General features: G+C 39.3%; 1 protein-coding gene and 1 long non-coding RNA gene across 2 annotated transcripts; both read right to left on the reverse strand.

Moving 5' to 3' along the window:
• Positions 1 to 2,146: 2,146 nt before the first annotated feature.
• Positions 2,147 to 12,599, reverse strand: crbn (cereblon). Its single transcript, XM_061069561.1, has 11 exons — positions 12,516 to 12,599; positions 12,126 to 12,238; positions 11,496 to 11,698; positions 10,987 to 11,136; positions 9,589 to 9,751; positions 8,770 to 8,832; positions 8,574 to 8,658; positions 8,295 to 8,410; positions 6,895 to 6,959; positions 5,245 to 5,376; positions 2,147 to 4,274 (listed from the first exon to the last, which is right to left on the reverse strand). Exons 1-11 carry the CDS (start codon positions 12,586 to 12,588, stop codon positions 4,085 to 4,087), a joined length of 1,353 nt encoding a protein of 450 aa, XP_060925544.1. The 5' UTR covers positions 12,589 to 12,599; the 3' UTR covers positions 2,147 to 4,084.
• A 3,858-nt stretch (positions 12,600 to 16,457) lies between these two features.
• LOC132999681 (uncharacterized) lies at positions 16,458 to 18,189 on the reverse strand. The gene is made up of 4 exons (XR_009678158.1): positions 18,147 to 18,189; positions 18,020 to 18,046; positions 17,544 to 17,566; positions 16,458 to 16,772 (listed from the first exon to the last, which is right to left on the reverse strand). It is a non-coding gene; the product is annotated as an uncharacterized LOC132999681 (long non-coding RNA).
• Positions 18,190 to 19,625: the final 1,436 nt, after the last annotated feature.

Consider the following 19,625-nt stretch of genomic DNA (forward strand, 5'->3'; position numbering starts at 1 on the left):
GCACACAACTCAAAGACTATTGTTCAGGATCCTTTCACTAATTTGATGTAAACTGTGTCCTCATCAGAGAAAAATATACATTTTACACTGTAACACAACATTGAAATATAGGTCCAGGATCAAACAAAGACAGTTGTTTAACTGTATTTATACATAGACATCTTCAGTTGTGATTAAACCGATAAGGACATTGCATAAGCCAGAATAATTGTATTTAAATAAGAAATAATTAACTAGGCAGTTTTTGCAACATGAACACTGATTGTAATTGAATATAAAAGAGAACAATGTGTGCTTGCATCACTTAAACATGCAAAACAAACTCCTCCTCAGGTCCACAGTGAAGCAACTGACAGCATCATCTGATAGAGTTTACATAAAAGAAACATTATAGAAGATTTCTACGAGTTTCTACGAGTAAATGAAAGGAGGCAGAGATGGGTACCTGGAAAAGGGAAGTTGCTAATAAAAATAGCTTTAACAAGAAGATGTGCTGGGGCTGACCGTGAGCCATGAGGAGAGCAATGGTTCAACATCGTTTAGGAATTGAATCCATGGTAAAACTGTCAGATCAGATAAAGGAGACTTTTGACAGGAAATAAGAAGAGGGGATGATTTAAATAAAGCATGATTCAACCTTGAAACTCAAATGGTCCTGAGTAGAGCGCTTAGCTCCACCAAGGCCTAACAGTACCCTTAAATCCAACCAAGCTGCATAAAATGTAGACTCTTATTTACTGGTTCTTGCTTCTCCAGTGTGAGGATTTGCTGCTGTTACAAGTAGTTTGAAGGCCTCACTTCAGGCTCTTGGAAACTCAATATTAGTTAAGGAATAACTATGAGTTAACGTGATGACAGTAAAGTTGTTTTTCAAAATAACAGACTAGCAAACTCATTTCCGGGAGTAGTTGTTCAAGGTGAAGCACAGATTTAACAGACAATTCAACACATTACAAACAGTCGCATAAAGCAAAAAAACGATACATAATGATTTCTGATGCCAAAAACAATTATCAAGGACACCAAGCTGATCTGAGAGATGAGAAATCATGTTGCATGCATGTGTTCATGAGCCACAACTATTACTAGAAATGTTTTTGTCGGAGGGATCCTCACGCCCGAGTCATCAGTGAAGCCCAGTGGGCAACGTGTCTCCTCTCCAGCTCTCGGGGGCTCATTAGACCCTCGCTGTGCCTACATACAAAGATTCTCCATCCACGTGTATGTGCATGAGAGATGATTACAATTCAAACATATGCAGACATAAGAAAGCCCACAAACACAAGAAGACACACGTGCAATTAGACATCATAGAACCTTTGACCTACTTGTCAAATGGAAATGATTTATCTCGACACGCACACACACATCCACTTTTCTTCAGTCTTTGTGAGGACCCTCTTTACCTCAACCAATCAGGTTATTAGATTTCCATGCAACTTGGTGGAGGATGGAACACGGGCTATTAAATGGTAAATGGTTTTTGTATTTATATAGCGCTTTTCTAGTCTTCATGGCCACATGAAGCTCTTTACAGCACAGTTTTACATGAACCCATTCACACACACATTCATACAGTGCATCTATTAGCAGCACTTTGTTATTATATGAAAGAACTCATCTGGACAAAGGCGCAGATTTAAGATTTCTTTTCACATTCTTTTGCAAGACATTGTTAAAGGTTTCTTAGAGAATAATTCATGGATTAAGATAAAAAAAAATCGGGCATTTTTATGGGACTGAAATTTATGAGATCCAAATAAAGATCTAGATCTTGTGAACTGAATAGTTTCATAAGGGAGCTGTTGGGTTAGTTTTGGAGGCGTTCTAGATAAATGGGCTTTATCAATGCATGCAATATGGTGGCCTGTCAGCCTCGGTGGAGATATGTCCTTTCTGAGCGCCCTTCAAGTTGACATACAATATTCCCCTATATTCCCTTAGCATAACCTTAACCAGCACAACTAAATACCCCAACCTTTATGCTAACTGTAATCTGAGCCTTCAAAGCAAAGATCCGCCAAAATGTCCTTACATTGCCGTCCCTGTAACCGAAACCGGCTTCAGACCAGTCACATGTTTTAATGTTGTGTCTGATCCGTGTACACAACATCTCTGGTGACAAACACATGAGAATGAGAACAGGTTCACAGGATAATAACTGGATGTTTATTTCATTCTGTGGTACAGGGGGTGTAATGGAAGAACAAGCAGAGCCTTTATTTGGAACCACACCACTGATTGATTTCTTCAGTGAAGCATTTCATTGTTGGGATGAATGAAAGTCTGACAGCCTGGCAAACACAGAACTAGTGATATGACAAGAGAATTTGACCAAAAGAGATGTTACACAAGATTCTATGAATGATTCTTTTGGTGAAAACTCTTCTTAATGATTAGGTGATATGACATCAAACTTGAGAAGTAAATGTTTGAACAAGATTTCTTAATTTTTTTTAATTTAAGTATTTTTTTAAGAAGCTCACTTTTTTAGATTTCTGAGGTACTACCACAAGAATATAAGGATCAATGAAAAGATTCAACAAAACCAATAAATTCTCATTTGTTTTCCTTTAAAGGACAGTTTGACATTTGCTTTGACAGAGAAAGTTAGATGATAACTTTACAGCAAGGAGCCACTTAAGTTTTTATATTCATCTTAAATATATAAGTGGTACCGATCGTCTCATCTAATTCTCTTTGCTTGGGGCAAAAATCCTAAAACATTTCATTAGACAGAACAACACCTTCAGATTCCAGGTGTTTTCTCATTGAGTTCAAGTCAACTGCTTACTGACAACAAGAGTTAAGTCCAACATGTGAGATTTGGGAAATAAGAGTCAGTTTTCTACAAACAGTAGAACAGCAGTTATATTACCCAACCAATGCTATAATTGCCTCTTATTTACATTTACACTTATACAAACGTGAGCCAGCGCCTTAGGATATTATCCCAAGTAAGATCCTGAATCTTGTGAGACTATGAAACAAAGACAAAACTGAAAAAACATGAAATTAAATCAGAAGTCTCATCATCATTGTGCCATTTTTAATCTTTCACTCAAGCTTGCGTTCCGCTGCCTTATCACATTTGTCAGAAGACACTGAGCTGGAGCGTAGGCACAGCTTTCTAATCTGCCACACACAATGAACAAACTACAATAAAGAAGGCTCGTCTCACTCTGTCCTCATTAGCTCTGACCTTTACAAAAAGAAAACAGTCTGCCAGGAGACGTCTTAAAAATTTCACCTGTGCAAACAAGGATGACGCATTTGACTCCTGACTCGCATCATCTGACACGAAAATGGCCGTGAATACAAAAAACACACCAATTATATCAAGTATGTTACACACTATCATCATTTTCACCTCAGTGTTTTTGTTTATTACACAAAACTGGTGTGACAATAAATAAAACTCTCCACACATGAATGATGGACGTTAAATCTGTTTCCGATTTTCTTGCATACAAAAATACATCCGATATAATTCCGATATTCAAAATTTCTCCTATCGTGTTCGATCTACACTGACATGAGGGCACTTTCATTCAGACAGTTTCCTCCACTGACCAACAGCAGCCGAAATGACAAAAAACACATCTGATAAGCCGCAAAGCGATCGGACTGCTAAGTGGATTTACTGTTTGGGGAGGTTGTCTAACGCAGCTTACCTGTCGATGATGATCTCAACTACAGACAGTTACACCCTCCATTATAGAGATTTGAGGGGAAATGAAACATTAAGCATAGCCTTTGTGTTTGTATGTGCGTGTGTTGTAAATACCAAGAAAATGGCTAAAAGTGGAGCTGCATGCTGGGATGTCACAGCGTATAGAATCAGTCTTTCCATTTCCGTCTCACTTAATCACAGCGCATAGTGTCGTCGCACCACTGCCTTCTCATTTAAGAACCTTTTAGAACAATCATCGCCTCCATCCTGGCCGACAGACCTTTTCACTAATATGATGGATTTGCTGCCAGGGGTGACAGGAGTGATGCATTGATTACTAATGGTAATCGCAGCTATAGAGAGCGGCTGAAGATCCAGACTTGATGAGGAGGCGGGTTTCCTGGACTGACGTCACAGAGTGAAGAGGCGAGAGCTGCCCCTCCCCTCCTCCTCCTCGCCCTCCACCTGGGGGATGCGGGGAAGCATTGCAGAGCGGGTCAGACCCCAGAATCGAGGCGGAGACAAGTCCTTCTTGGTGGCAGTGAACTTCCAGCCCATGTGAGAGCTGCAAGTCCGGCACTGAGCGATAGTCCAGGCGTACCTGACGGCAGAAGAACAGGGCAACATATGTCACAATCGTCTACAGATATGATTCAAGAAATCAGTGTAATGATTCCTGAAATCCCCGTCTGTATGTGACTCACAAGTCTTGAGAACTTCTCATCTCATGCAGGAATCACAAACTCACATGTAAAGTGAGCTCAGAGAAACGTTTATAATAAATATGAAAACAGCTTCTGCACATGAAGGTCAAACACCTTTGTGAAGTAACAAACATTTGCCACTGATCAAAACCTACAGTATGTGCATCAAAAGCTTTAATTCACATTTCATGGATATATTTTTCATTACGAATCCTCAATGCCATCTTTGATGATAAGTATTTTATAAATACAACAGCCAACTTATGTCAGAGTGCACCAGGATCCCAGCGTCCTAATAAATGAAAATGTATAATAGCAATAGATCAACATATTGATCAATGCAGATCAATTTAATTCTCTTATCATAAACCAAATATTCCACTGATCAGCATCTTGTCAGGTTCTCTTGAAATGTATATTTTAATTACTTTCCAATCATGAGAGAATACTAATCTTCACACATGTGCAACTGCATTATTAAAAGGAACTAAAACTAGATGTCATTTTATTAGATCAATAGTCATATTTGATAGTTTGACAATAACCTTGGACCACAAACAAAAAGGAACAGATGTTCCATCAAAAATAAACGACATTACTGTTCATGATAAAACACAGTGATGCCAAAGACTTTGAATTTCAGGCAGTGGGCAACATCAGAATGGATTAAAGCTGGACCTTCAATGCAATGTGTCAGAGGCAGTGAGGTCTCACTCAAGTCTCATTTAAGAGGACACATTTACAAAAGCACTGATAATCACAGTGACAGGTCTGAGTCATTCAATGTACTTTGTGTGTTATGTGTTGTATTATTCACAAGTCTGGGTGGGGGAAGAGAGCTTAATGGCATTAGTACGGCAGAGTTACCCTGGAAACCAGCTGTGCAGTGTGGATGGCCTGCCAACCAGGTTGAGGTTGTTGGCTTTGTAGACAGTCAGGGTTTCATGGACGTAGCCGTGAGGGTTGACGTACGCCGCCATGGGGCCGTACAGAGACAAGCTGCAGAGAGAGGAGAGGCAGGTGGAGGATGTCAGCAGCAGCAGTTACCATTTTATTAAACAGCTTAGCCAAAAAGGAAATATCAGAACGATCCAATGAGACGGAACGGAGACTTCATAAAAAGGTATCAAACTCAGTAGGAAATGCCAAAATCGAAATTTTACATCTGCATCCACTGTAAACCAAGAATTCAATACATAGACAATAAACTTGTGCATTATTCAAATCCACAAAACAAGTAAACAGGGTTATTTTAAGATGCAACATACAGTGCCAAGGTAAATATGTGCATTAAGTGTGTATGATGAAAAACTGTAAACTGATGTTACATTTCAGTCATTAGCACTAATGTCAGAATAAGTATTGTGTAGTTTCAGTTTTGCAATTGAAAGTACAGAAATCATTTGATGTTATACAGCCTGGGATGTTTTTATGGTATGCTGTATATAAGCTATAATCAATATTGTAAAATTAACAATGACTGTGTAATGTAGCGTGTCACTGATAAATCAAAGTAAAATCGTCACATGCACAGATTCTTCTGCGCTACAGAGAGTCTTTAGTGTCTTTGTTTTGTTTCTGTGTTGCTGCACATTACTTGTCTGGGTGGAACGAGCTTCGATAAAGACACAGTACATTCTCTAAGTAGAGACTTGGTCACTGGAGGACAAGATATTTTTGGTGGAGACCAAAAACAGAGCTAGACGGAGTAAACAAATCTCAAACTTGAAGAGCGCTCGGAGAGCACTTTCTCCACCTATGCAACGTCATACTAAAGACTGGATTGTTGTACAGTCAGCAGCAGAAACTTTACTTTAAGTCATTTTCTCCAGGAGTCTTTTACTTTAGTCCAGTTGAAGTGTGGGTCCCTAATGGAAAATTCATTACCCCTTAAATATTATATATGTATTGTCATTATTCAGAGGTAGTGTGCTTTGAAAGAATAATAACATTTCTAATATCTTCCTCAGAAACCATATTCAACACAGAATCACTCACTGAGATTATCTGGATGAAACTGTGAACTGCAGAAACAGCTCAGGTGTTTTTCTATTAATAAAAATGCTAAAAGGTCAAATGCACTGAAAAGTCAAGGTTTCTGTCTTTGAGCAAAAATAAAGTAAAGATGTACAACTCCTTGATTGCAAATACTTCAGGGAAAGACCTTTGTGAATGCAGGAGTATAAAATGTGGCATCATGTTATACTTTTGACGTTATTACAGAATTAAATGACTTCCTGTTTGATGTGAGAGGGCTGTCAGAGCTGATTATTAGACAATATAAGCAGTACTGGCTTTTTAGCCCTCTGTTTTGGTAACCTGCCAGATGGAAGAAGTTGGGACACCGTCAAGTGTAATATCACCGATGATTATTTACTTATTTCAAACAAAATGTCAAGTCTCTTGAAGCTTTTGTTAACACTGTTCTGAGAGGAATTCGGACAAATTAACCTACAGCATATCACAATACTGACGTAGGAGCTTTGAAGCAAAAACAAAAAAAACAATGTTCCTCACCTGAAGATCTCGTTTTTGGTGGTGATTTCTGTGTCCTGGCACTGCTTACAGCACAGGGACGTGCACTGAGGAGGAGATAATAAAGGGAAGTGTTTACAGGATATACAGATGTCAAATTGTTCTCACTGAGGATCCTAGTAACCAATCAGACAGTTAGCTGGGCGACATGAGGTCAGATCTTCAGTGGGACCAAGGAGCAGAGCAGACGATGGGCAGACACACATCCAGCGACAGCTTTACTGCTTCTGGTAATGCTACCATGGTACTTTGTGTTTGGAGCTTGTGTCTCACTCTCTTAACGTCTGTGATTAGGTTACAGTGAGACTGGCCTTCTTCACAGGGAAATATTTGTCATTTCTGTCATTATAGAATCCAAAGTTAAATCATACCGAGAGTTCAATGTAAAATAATTTCTTTGATTGATAAATGTTTATGATCCCTGGCAAAAAAAATCTGATTCCACTTCAGCTACATACCATTGTGAAATCTGTGTTTCAAGTACCTGTCGGTTATTGTACATCTATAATGCAATATTATTTATGCCTGAAGTAAAACCTGTTTTAACCTTCTCTTTCATGATGAAGACCACATGACACCTCTCACCCTTGTTTTAACAAACATGCCCAACTAGGGCGGGAAAGTTTTGATCTAATGATGGCACAAGAGGAAAGGTTAACAAAGGTTATTATGATTCATTATGGGGCTGACAAATGGCAATCAATCCAGTTGTTGTCTAAATATTTCAGTGTGCACCACAGTGATGGATTGAGGATGCAGTCCCAGGGCAACTGTGGCTGAAAAGAACCTGTATCTGCCCTGACACACAGGACTGAGTGAAACCAGCACGACAGAGGCCAGACTGCATTGTACTGTTTATATTGAAATGTGGATGTTAGCGGAGAGGAGAGGAAGGAAAGATAAAGTAAGAACAGCTTCTTTAATCTGGATCCAACTCACCGTCACATTGGAATTTCAGACAACACATGGATATAGTCACTATGCACAGTATAGACTTTACTGTAGGATCTGACTGCTGAGGAATTAGATGTTGATAATGACTCTGATGTATATTGTGCGTGGACTATTTGTCTTTTAAAATGTATTGTTACAGGAATTAATCAAACTCTCTTTACTTATCTCGAACTTAAGAATGTAGACACTCTTTTGGTTGTGAAGGTCAACTGAGTGTCAACACACTTGTCCCCTCCCGTCACTCATGGTTATATAAACCGGAGAACATCAGAGGCAGAAACAGATACACTCAAAACAACACAGACTCTTACAGCACAAATCAAACCAAGAGGGAAACGATAGCTGAGGCTGCAGGGTAAAAACAAGACTCAAAGTTTGGTGTGTTGGAGCAGGGTTGAGGGGGGGGTCACCTGGGACGTTTTCCTTACCCGGTCCATGATGTCCAGTTCACAGCGGAGTCTCTGGATGGCACTGCCTATCTTCAACAGCTGGAGTCGCAGAGCATCGTCTATGGGCAGGCAGGCCGCCACTCTGTAGGAGAAGTCTGACAGAAAACAGGTAGGAGTGAGAGAAGGAGGGATGAAAGAAAAGAAAGCACAAAGAACAGAAACAAAGAGGCAAGCGTGTGAGTGGACACGTGTGTGTGTGTGTGTGTGTGTTTGTATACATCTGTGATCCATCTGTAATAAAAAAGAACAGAGGCTGACCTACGGCGTTTCTAGGGAGGGAATCATCCTTCAGATTCTCGTCCCATTCGTGGAGATGTTTCTTCACTCTGTTCATGAGCGACTCCTGTGAGGTGGAACACAAAAGCCAGAAATCAACGTGGTTTACATTGGCAGGCGTGTGGTGTTTGTGTACCGAGGAAATTCCAGGGCGTGAACATGGGGCTGATTAACTCACAGAGTCATAGAGTGCATAGACCCAGGGCGGCCACGGCGTCAGACTGGCACAGTGAAACTTCCTCTGTAATGAACAACAGTCGAACCATTAGTCAAGTCAATCTGATCTGATTCTTACTGAAGGACCCAACATTCGGTTTCCTTGCCTTGCTTTCTCGCTATTACTGACATGTATGACATGGTCAAAGTATGTGGACAGACCATAGTAACATATGTATGCGTGCCATGGTTAAACTGAAGAAGGAGGTGGCCTTTTTCTGCTGCCAAAAAGAACAAAAAGGACACTAAAACGTTATGTTATGCTTTAAGATATCAAATAATTGCAACAAACAAACTTCTATACAAATATATATGTATAGATATAAATATTAGATATAAATGTACTTTTTGAAGTTAATTTTGGCAAATAATTTAGTAAATTTGTCCTGCACGTTGACACCACTTTAACTTTGTGTATCTGTTTTTGTTTAAAGTCTGACAATCAATCAATTGTTTAGGATGCTAAATCATTTGATGATTTGCTAATTTCCCTTATTTTACATTATAGTGATATGATTATCTTTGGCTTTACAATGACGGTCAAACAAAACAAGACATTAGAAGATGTCAACATGGATTCTGAGACTTGGGATGGACTATTAATTGAAAAAAAATATTTGAAGAGAAATACGATAGATGATAGTTATGGTTATTGTTATGATTGCCTTATATTTTACTAGGACAGTTAAGATTCTCAGTTTTTGGTTCAGAAGTGTACAATAGCAAAAAACATGTTTCTTACGATTGCTGTACAGTTCTGATGTGCGTTTGTGTGTCTGACCTGTTGATATTTAGTCCACCAGCACTGGGACTTTTTGCAGCTCTGGGTTGCGGGTTTGGAAGAAGGGTGCATGTGGAGCCTGGTGAGGGGCGCGAGCTGCACGGCAGACAGGGGATCTGGAAGGATTCGCTCCGGAAGGATCTGTACTTTGGCTTGTCTGATCCTGGAGGAGAAAAACAGAAGGAGATGATGACAAGAGGCTGTGGAACAACAGAGAGGGAGGGAGGGAAATGTGAAATGGCACAGAGAAGTCAGATGAAAGTGAGGAGATGAGAAATTGATTAAACAACTGGTTGCTGGCTGGAAGATATCTGGTGTATGACAGGATGTTTGTAAATGTGAGGTGATCATAAAAAGGTGCGGGTTGTACTTTTTCTCAGCATGAAGAAGTTTTCCCTCACGTCATCATCCCAAATGCTATCGGCACTGTATGTCTTATGGTCTGATATTTATCTATTTTCTTTTCAAGAGTATTTAGCAACATTAATTTTTAAAATAAATAAAGTAATCTGTAGAATTGTCTTTTGCATTCAAGACATGGTGTCATGGTATAATTTATATTTATCCTGTTTGGCAGTGAAATGCGATTAAAAAAAATCTAATAAATATAGGAAATATCACTACACAGTGGCCACCACAGCAGCTTGCATTTGATGAGTGTTATCTTGAAATCTACACTTATTAACGTGGCTTGCAGGACAACAAGAGGTCAACAGGATTATGTCCAGCCATTTGTGAGGTTTATAGAATAACAACTACATAAAGACGGAAATGAGGATTCTGTTTTATGGGGGAAAAGATGTAACAATTTCCTGTGCAGTGGAAGATGTACACACGCATGATCTATAGTATGACTACAACAATTGAATAAGCAGCTAAATTAGCTATTTATTGCTGTGTGGCATTTTATTGCAACACATTGATTCAAAGAACAATAAAACCCTTCAAAAGAATGAACATAAACTCATCTTTAAGGAACAACTATAAATCTGATCTAAAACTCAAACGTGCATGTTGAATAACATGTGAATGTGAATAAGAGCTGTACAAATAAATACAAGTGGTTGAGACTGGCTGATCCCTTCTTCACTGTTTAAGGCGATATGAGGAGTTAGTGTGCCCTCTAGAGGTGAAGCAGGGGACCACTGTTTTTGAGTAATTCAGAACCTGAAAGTCTAGTCGTTACACGGAGCGCCACACAATGGCTGATTAAAACACACCTTACAGTGTAGTTTGTAATCCAGAAAACAGCTGACTCCCTGACAAACAATTACTATGAAAGCCTGCATGACTCTGAGTCCTGAAGACTATTGTGAGAACCGAGGCACAATGTTTGTCTTTATTCAGCGACGTGTACATTTCATAAGAGTCCTGGTTTATGGGGCCAATTCAACTTACCCATCTGCTTGAGTTCTTATCTCATGGACCTTGAACCTCTGCCTCCCCACAGCTTTCACTTTGACTGTTTCAATGCCGTACTCCTGCTCCTCCCGGTATGCATAGATTTCAGCTGTCGTCCCAAACTCTGGATCAAGGTCACTTGCATCACTGCAGGAATAGACATAAAACAATGCCATTAAAATTAGACAGCACTACATGTTTAGCATTGCACTGTATGAAGGGAGTTAGACAGATGTGGGTATTTACCCTTTACCAGGTTTTCTGTTTAAATTGTGATCATTTCTGGGCTGAAGCAGAGTGACCCCTGACGACAGCTCTAGGTCTTTAAATAAGCTTCACCAAGTGTCACAGAATGTTCATCATGACTCGTAAACAACATTTTGTGTGTGGTATATCAGTGGTACGTCCATTTAACATATAATAATACAAAAATGTGCCATCCATCAGATGAATCCAGTCAGACATCAACATCAATGTTCTGCAGAGGGAATTCCATAAACCTGTACCTGTGTGCGAGCACAGCAAATGTGCGGTCTTTCTGGATGACGCTCCTCATCATGCTGACCTCCTGTGGCCTGAAGAGCTGAAGAGGAAGCGTCTGTCCCGGCACCAGCATCACAGCCGTGTGTGGCAGCACAGGGATGGTCTGACAGCTGTCCTCATCGTGGACTGTGCGGCCGTGAAACTCCTCCATGTCTGCACCCAGATACTGTCCAGGCAGGGGTCATAGTCAGCACAACACAACATGACCACAAGATGACCACAACAGATGCGGAGGACTTACAACACAGCTCTGTGAAGGCTTTAAAAAACACTGGAAAGGTGTTTGGTGGCCCTGGAGTACAAATCCCAACATCATTACACAACAACAAATCACAGTAAGGGTAAGGGGGAAAGGAAAACGCTGACAAAGCATGTTCTTATTTGCCATTTTGTGTTCTTACTTTTTGTTGAGTTTCCTAAATTAGTGTTTTTTTATCTACCGTTGTGTTTTCTAATTTGTTATTGTGTTTTCTTATTGCTGTTGTGCTTTGTGATTTGTTGTCTCTTGCACTTCAGGGCCACCATAGAAGTTGCCCATGTGTGGTATTGAATATGTAGAAAGTCATGACACGTTGACCTGTGGCATCACTCACAGCATGGGATGTGGGAAGACTTTGATCGAAGGTGATGATGTTGGGCTTCTCTGCCTCCTCACTGTCTCGGTCTTCAGTCTCCATGCCATCTTCCTCCTCCTCTTCATCGTTGTCTGTCATAGCACAAAGACACAAGATGCTGTCAGAGAGGATAGTTAGCTCCCTGGGTGTCTGCTCACTAACACCACAGTGGCAGCTTCATCAGCTCAACAAATCAAAGGGACGCTCTTAGATGAAGGGAAAGCGAAAGCAGTGGTTTCAGTCAGGATGAGATCTCTGCACAGTGGCCTACTGAGCAGCCATGCTACGTCAGCTAGCCGCTAGCCGGGGAGCAGATCAACTCTCTGCAGGTGAAGCGACGAGCGGAGTTTCTGTGAGTGGAACTGTCACCTGGTAAGAGTTGTAGCTGGTTTCCCATGTTGTCGTTGATGTTGTCTTCGCCTCCAGCCCTCTCGTCAGCCATATCCCTGTGTTTACAATACAGACACTTCTTCTTCTGAGGCCTCCTCGGTGAGCTGCGGTTCCACAGCGCCCCCTCTCGGTTAGAGAGAATCAGCTGCGCCAGAAGAAGACTAGAATAGAAATCAATAAATCGACACGCCCAAAAAATAACAAATGTCCAAGTACTGAGATTATCCCTAGAAGAATAAATGATAATTATATAAAATATGATCAAGGAAGTAAAATTGATGTGCAGCAGACAAGCAGATGAGTCAAACGTAAATCTATACACATATCCATTGTACATGTGCATTTCAAATGTAGGTTATAAACCACCTGTCAAACTCCTGTTGAGAAAAACTCCTGGGTTGTACTTTTCCTTTTATGTAAAACATTATTAAACTGTTACCACATTTCAGAAGCAAATAATTTACTTGTTACTCCAGAACTGATAACCATAGTTATAATTGCATGTGAGTGTCTTAAATATCATGATAAAAGTTCAACTATATTATAGGTTGGGCTATAACCAAAATGTGGATGCTTATATGCATTTCTTTCAAAATATACATTGATTCACTAAGCGAAAATTATCTAAAAGTTAACTGAACACGATCATAATATAATATCTCAAAAGTCCAATACAAGCTTAAGTTATCTCCTTCTGACAGACACTATTACAGTTTGTATATAATATGCCATTCAGTTCATAATTCGACTTGTACAGAGGGATGTGGTTTTTTACAAACAAACCGCTCCTCATGGAGGACAGGAGACCTCTGATTGGCTGTTGTCTTTTTGACTCTGCCTTTGATGCTGATGAAGCTTAAGACAGTTTATTATTGCACTCTGACCTTGTGTGAGGTAAGTCATGTCTCCCTCTCTTGAACTCAGTATTTATCCAGCATGCTAACCGCTACAATTCAGGCTTATAATTCAAGTTTGAAATGATGCTACAGTAAAATATGAAGCTGCTGTTGTTACCTGCTGCTGTTAAATGCTGATAATGTGCTGGTTTCTGTGCTGGTTGTTATGAAATGTATTTATTAAAATGGGATAATCCCATTGAGTTGCACCAACTGGTTTTCAAAATGGTTGCTTTAATAAAAAATGTAGGAACATTGTTGAAAGCTTGTTATGTTTTCTGCTGCTTATATTGATTCCTGTGGTATTTATGTCATTTAATGTTGATATTTAAATGAATGAGTATTGATATCGTGATGCTAACTCTCAGGGCCGGCCCTGGCAATGTTGGCACCCTAGGCGAGATTTCAAATTGGTGGCCCCCAACACACATGCAAACTGTCATGCATCCACAATAACTTTTGGACTGTATACAGATGCACACACAGGCAGACAAAATTGTAGGCCAAAAAAAACAATAAAAATATATAAAGTCTGAAATCAGCTGTACTGATAGCATATCATGTCCTGTCGAAAAAAATAAACATTAAAGATGTCCACAATCGGGGTGATTCTTACCTCTATATTGTTCTTTCTTCTCCGCCTCTACTTTGCGGTGCTTTCTGAATTGTGCACCTGATCATTTATTATTTTTTTGATTCATCTTTGACTCTAACTGAAGTCTGTCACCGCAGCATGTCTGTTCTCACAGGGAGCCCATCCAGGAGGATGTTTTAGATGATGGCTTGCTCACATTTCGTAATTCATACTTGGCCTCCAGAAAGTTGGTACATGGGCACAAGTGATAGGAATCCCAAGCTGTTTTTCAAGACATAGCACACCTACACTTTCACAAGTGTATGTTTTATTAAAACTATTTCAGATAATTGAATGTCTACTGATGCATGTTGAAATGATTTAATTCTTTGCTTTGGGTTTTAAGCTATGTTATGATCAAGGTGTAAACAGAGAAGTTTGAGAAGGAAATTTTCTTCTTCTAATATTAATGGTTTATCTAAATTCTTCTAATAGACCTGTAGTTTATATACTTGACGGTTTCTTATGTTCGAGGTAGGTCTCTTAACATCTCATTTGTTTTGAATACACAAGTATCCACCATCGCTACAACTTAAATTAAATTAAATTAAATGAATAAAAAAATTTAAAAATAAAAAACTTTTAAAAAACCTGCGCACAATTCCTGGGTTTCTGCGCATGATGTGCGCAATGGGCTTCTGCACAGGATGTGCGCGCCAGTTTTAAAAAAAAATGTTTTTTAAATTTAATTTATTCACATTTGTTTTTAAATATTTAATTTGAAATGGTTATGGTTCATTTTTGTTATTAAATTTACATATTATTAGATATTGTGCAATGAATAGGTGGTTGAAGTCCTGCCAACACAACGGCCTGCCAAACTTACCCATGAGTTCGTACCCAGCTCCTGTGTCCACTGGTGTCCTGGTTCCACCCATGGCAGCGTAGTGGCGTGGGGCTGGCTCATCCCTGCGGCCCAGGGAGCGCAGTTCTCTGCGCTGGTTCAGGGGTAAAAGATGCTGGTCTTCACAGGTGACTGATCTACGCAAGCCTTGCTTTAATGTCCCAGTGTCACTGATGTTAGAATCTTTTGATGACTTAGATGTAAAGATGAAAGATTTATACGATCTGAAGAGAGAAAAGAGTGTTTTTGACCTGAACTGATATATTAGTCTGGTATAGTGATAGCGATAGCACCACCTACTGCCAAAAGGAGGTAAGCCTCGTTTTAAAACTAAATTCAATTTAGATAACATTTTCCCTATGGGGTCTAACTTGATGGGATGGACTGTTATGTGTGATTAGCTTTTACATTTATTGGTACTTTTACAAAATGGAAGGTTTCATGGATTTTAGTAGAATGTAAAATCTTTTTTACATTCTAGTGTTTTACCTAATATGCTAAGAGTGTTAGATTTATTTCTCTTCTCTATTTCGTTGAATTATTTAATGAGCGGTTTGTTTGTATCAACCACATCCCTCTTTACAAATCGAATTACGAACTTAATGGCATATTATATACAAACTGTTTTTTTCCTAACCACTCTCCCCACACACACAATCTCTCACTAGATCTGACCTCGAACTATACTCATCATGAACTCTTAATGGAAGCTTCTTTCATATGTTTATTTAATTGACGGTTAATTGTTCTGATTTGGAAATGAATTTGTTTGCCATTTACTACTGGAAATTTGGTCAATGAGTTATGTTTAATCATACCCATTTGATTTGAATGTTAACTTGATTGCAAAACTTAATTGAATATATATTGATTAACCAAATTGATTGCAATTTATTTTTCTTTGATGCCTTCTGTAGTTAGGTAAATAAGCTATCTGGTTTAATTTGCTTATTTACTGGTTGTCATTTTTGACAGTTGAAGCCCCGTCTGGCACCCAACTCTTATTTTCAGTTAAGAAAACCTAAGCTACAGGTTTATTATAATGCTTTTGTTTATGTAGTGGACCAGTGAAAATACCTAACGCTTATGCGGTTGCTATTAAGGACCCTAATAAAAATTGGTTTGTTAGAAAAGTCCTAAACTTAGACATCCCGAGTGTTGGTCTTGGTAAATTACTGAAGCTAGGATGACAGCAGAATGGGTGTGGCGTCTGCAACATGTGATGTCCAACATCCCTCAAACCAAATGGTTATTGATCCACCCATGCAGTGCTGAGCTTTGCTTTAATGCAGAATCCTGCACCATTAGGAGACAACTGTGATTTATGTTCCCTGCATAGCTAGATGTGATTTGTGCAGTCTAACAATCAGTGCTTCAGGATTCGACCAAACATAACCTGTCATCTCTGCTCAGCACAAATCGTAATGAGGTTTAGTAAATACTTACATTGACACTAAAATGTGAGCTAAAGCTTAGAACACTTCCCTCTACTTTGTTTAAAGAACCTAAAGTGATAGTAATATTAAAGATAATAGGCTGAAACAGGGTAAACTTTTAAACAGTGTTGATTTATTGTTCAAAACACCACATGACAGTTGTTGGCAAACAGTATGTGTAATGGTCCATGAACATTGCAGCTGCCGTTCTGATGTTGCAAAACCGGTCCAGCGTCTTTGCCGTCTTCCAGTCAGACATCCATGAGTGGTGCTGTCCTCTGAAAACAGGGTTGGGCCTTGCGTCACTGGTTGCAGCTCCACAGTCCACACGTGTCAGTCGTCTGGAGGGGCTCGGACGGGATCACAGCTGCAGCGATGAGGGCTTACTTAGACCTCTGCCTCATCTTCCTCCTTTTACGCTTCAGTCTGGTGAAAAGAAAGCACAGCAGTCAGCACAATGTACAAAGGTTTCCTGGAACCCAACCCTAGTCCATTGTAGAGCACATCAGGACAGCACATCACAGGTCCTTTATACTTTTACATGTTGGCAGCTATAATCTGATAATGTAGGCTGAATCCCAACTGAGTAATTATTGCAAATACAAGTTGTGATTGGAAAGATGTGCATTAATTTAGACAAAGCTTCTGTATCACACTGATGACAAGCTATATATTTAACTGTAGACAAATTGTGTTAAGACCTTTTCTCAAACTGAAGCTAATTGATGAACCAAATGCAGGCTGCTTAATTATTAATCATTTAATGAACATAATGCGAGCCTCTTAATCAGTCAGACTAAGGCCATGCTCGTATGATCCTGCCTTCCTTTTCCAGTACAGGACAGACATTAAAGCACATGTCATACACATGTAATGTCCAATCAACTGTTCATCTTAGTTAAAGGAATAAAACTGATGGCACCAGTGAGTTTTAACACAGCACTAGAACTAAACTATAATACTACTGCTACTGTAGAGCAGTCATTATATTAGTGTAAATTCCAGCTGTAGCCAGTATAACACTATATTGGATTGGTCAAGATGGTGATGTTGAGAGCAACATAAAATGTTCAACCAAAGATTGTCTATCGGGATGATCAATGAGATATTCCTAATCAGGCCGAGTACTTTTCAAATATCATAAAAATGACTAGAAACGAGGTTGTCAACATAACTGAGTGGATCATTGATTCTTACCTGCGCATACGCTTCTTCCTCCACTAGAAGACAAAAAGAGACAAGTATTAATGTGAAATCAAGATGCAAACCATGTGTCCCCCTCCCACAGACACAGCATGTGACTGTGCTGCAGACAGAAGCAGCACATCGATCTTACATCAGTAATAGAAGGCCTGTTTGTTAATATCCACAAAACATGGACGATGGAAGTAGCTGCATGTGATAAAGGGCGCAGCGCTGCAGACACCGCAGCGTGCAGCACCGAGGGCCTGTGGTAGCATTAGCATTACTCAGCACATGGTATAGTACTGTTAGCTGCTGACGCTAATATAAATACTGATGTTAAAACACTGGAGGAGAGACTGAGCAGACATGTAAAGAGAAGAGTAAAGTTAACGAGGTAACAGCAGGGTTCTTAGATATGTTAGCTTGTTAGCTAGCAGGGTCGACTGCAGCGGGAAAAGGAAACCAACAAACTACAAACTCCATCTTACCTTAGCTCTCATCGTGTGGAGAAGATTCTGTGGAGATAAACACAAGAAGATTAGTAAGAACTGCGGATGATTAATAAAAAGTAGAGATTCGTTTGGATTGTATCAGAGGAGAAATGTTGCTGCGTACCTCGAAGCGAGGAGAGCATGGAAAGAGGATGTGACGAAGGAGGAGGGCGGTATTTATAAGGAATGGGGCGTCAGCTATCACACGTGAATCATGGGAAATGTAGTTCAAATGGGCAGACGAGCGTATTGGCCGCTCAAGTAAAAGTAAAAGTTCTGAAGTGAAATGTTACCTGAAGAAATGTTTTGAAATAAAGTGTTATCTCCCATTTGCATGCAAGTAAAAGTACCAATATATGTAAAAACTAAACACACATAACGGTCCACCCCACAAAGTTAGATCCCATAGTGAAAACTTTATCTAGAGTGAATTTAGTTTTAAAACGAGGCTTACCTCCTTTGGCAGTGGGTGGTGCTATCGCTATACTAGACTTATAGGTCAGTTCCGGTCAAAAACACTCTTTTCTCTCTTCAAATTGTATAAATCTTTCAACTTTACATCTAAGACATCAAAGGATTCAAACATCACTGACACTGTGACATCAAAGCAAACTGACAAACGTTGCTTAATGAATCCTTATACAGCTCATTTGAGCCTTAAATACTGTAGTTAGAGTTAGCATCACGCTTTCAATAGTAATTTATTTAAAGAGCAACATTAAATGACATCAATATCCCAGGAATCAATATAAGCAGCAGAAAACATAATGAGCCGTCAACAATGTTCCCACATTTGTTATGAAAGCAACCATCCTTTTGAAAACCAGTTGGTGCAACTCAATGGGTTTATCCCATTTGAATAAATACATGTCACAACAACCACCACAGAAACCAGCACATTATCAGCATTAAACAGCAGCAGGTAACAACAGCAGCTTCATATTTTACTGTAGCATCATTTCAAACTTGAATTATAAACCTGAATTGTAGAGGTTAGCATGCTGGATAAATACAGAGGGAGACATGACTTACCTCACACAAGGTCAGAGTGCAATAAGAAACTGCCTTAAGCTTCAGCAGCATCAGAGGCAGAGTCAAAAAGACAACAGCCAATCAGAGGTCTCCTGTCGAAGGTATCCATTCAGATTCTTCCTGTTGTCCCAAACCCAGTGGAATTATGATGGAATTCAAATTCAAATCAACTTCAAAGTCAAATTTTTGCATCTGGTTGCTATGGTGATGAAAACACCAACTGATGAAGGAAGTTTTCACAATAATTTACTTGAGTAAATTTACTCTAACTCATTAAGATACTTTCATGACTACATTCGATTTACATTTATAATAATAATATTTTAAGAATAATGTTAATTATTTATGTTTAAAACACTTGTAGTAGATTTTGTCTGTGTGTGTAAAATAATCCTTTTTAGTCCTTAGTCCCATTCACCCTTTGTGACATTTGACAGCATTAAAAATACCATAATGTCTTATTTTTAGCTTGACATCTGATCACTTTTCCTATAGTTACACAAAATACGCAAAAAGCTTGTGTATTTGTATTTGCGACCAAAATTGTAGGAGGAAACAGAACAAATAATAT

This window comes from Limanda limanda, chromosome 4 (assembly GCF_963576545.1).
Source record: "Limanda limanda chromosome 4, fLimLim1.1, whole genome shotgun sequence".
NCBI classification, from domain to species: Eukaryota; Metazoa; Chordata; class Actinopteri; order Pleuronectiformes; family Pleuronectidae; genus Limanda; species Limanda limanda.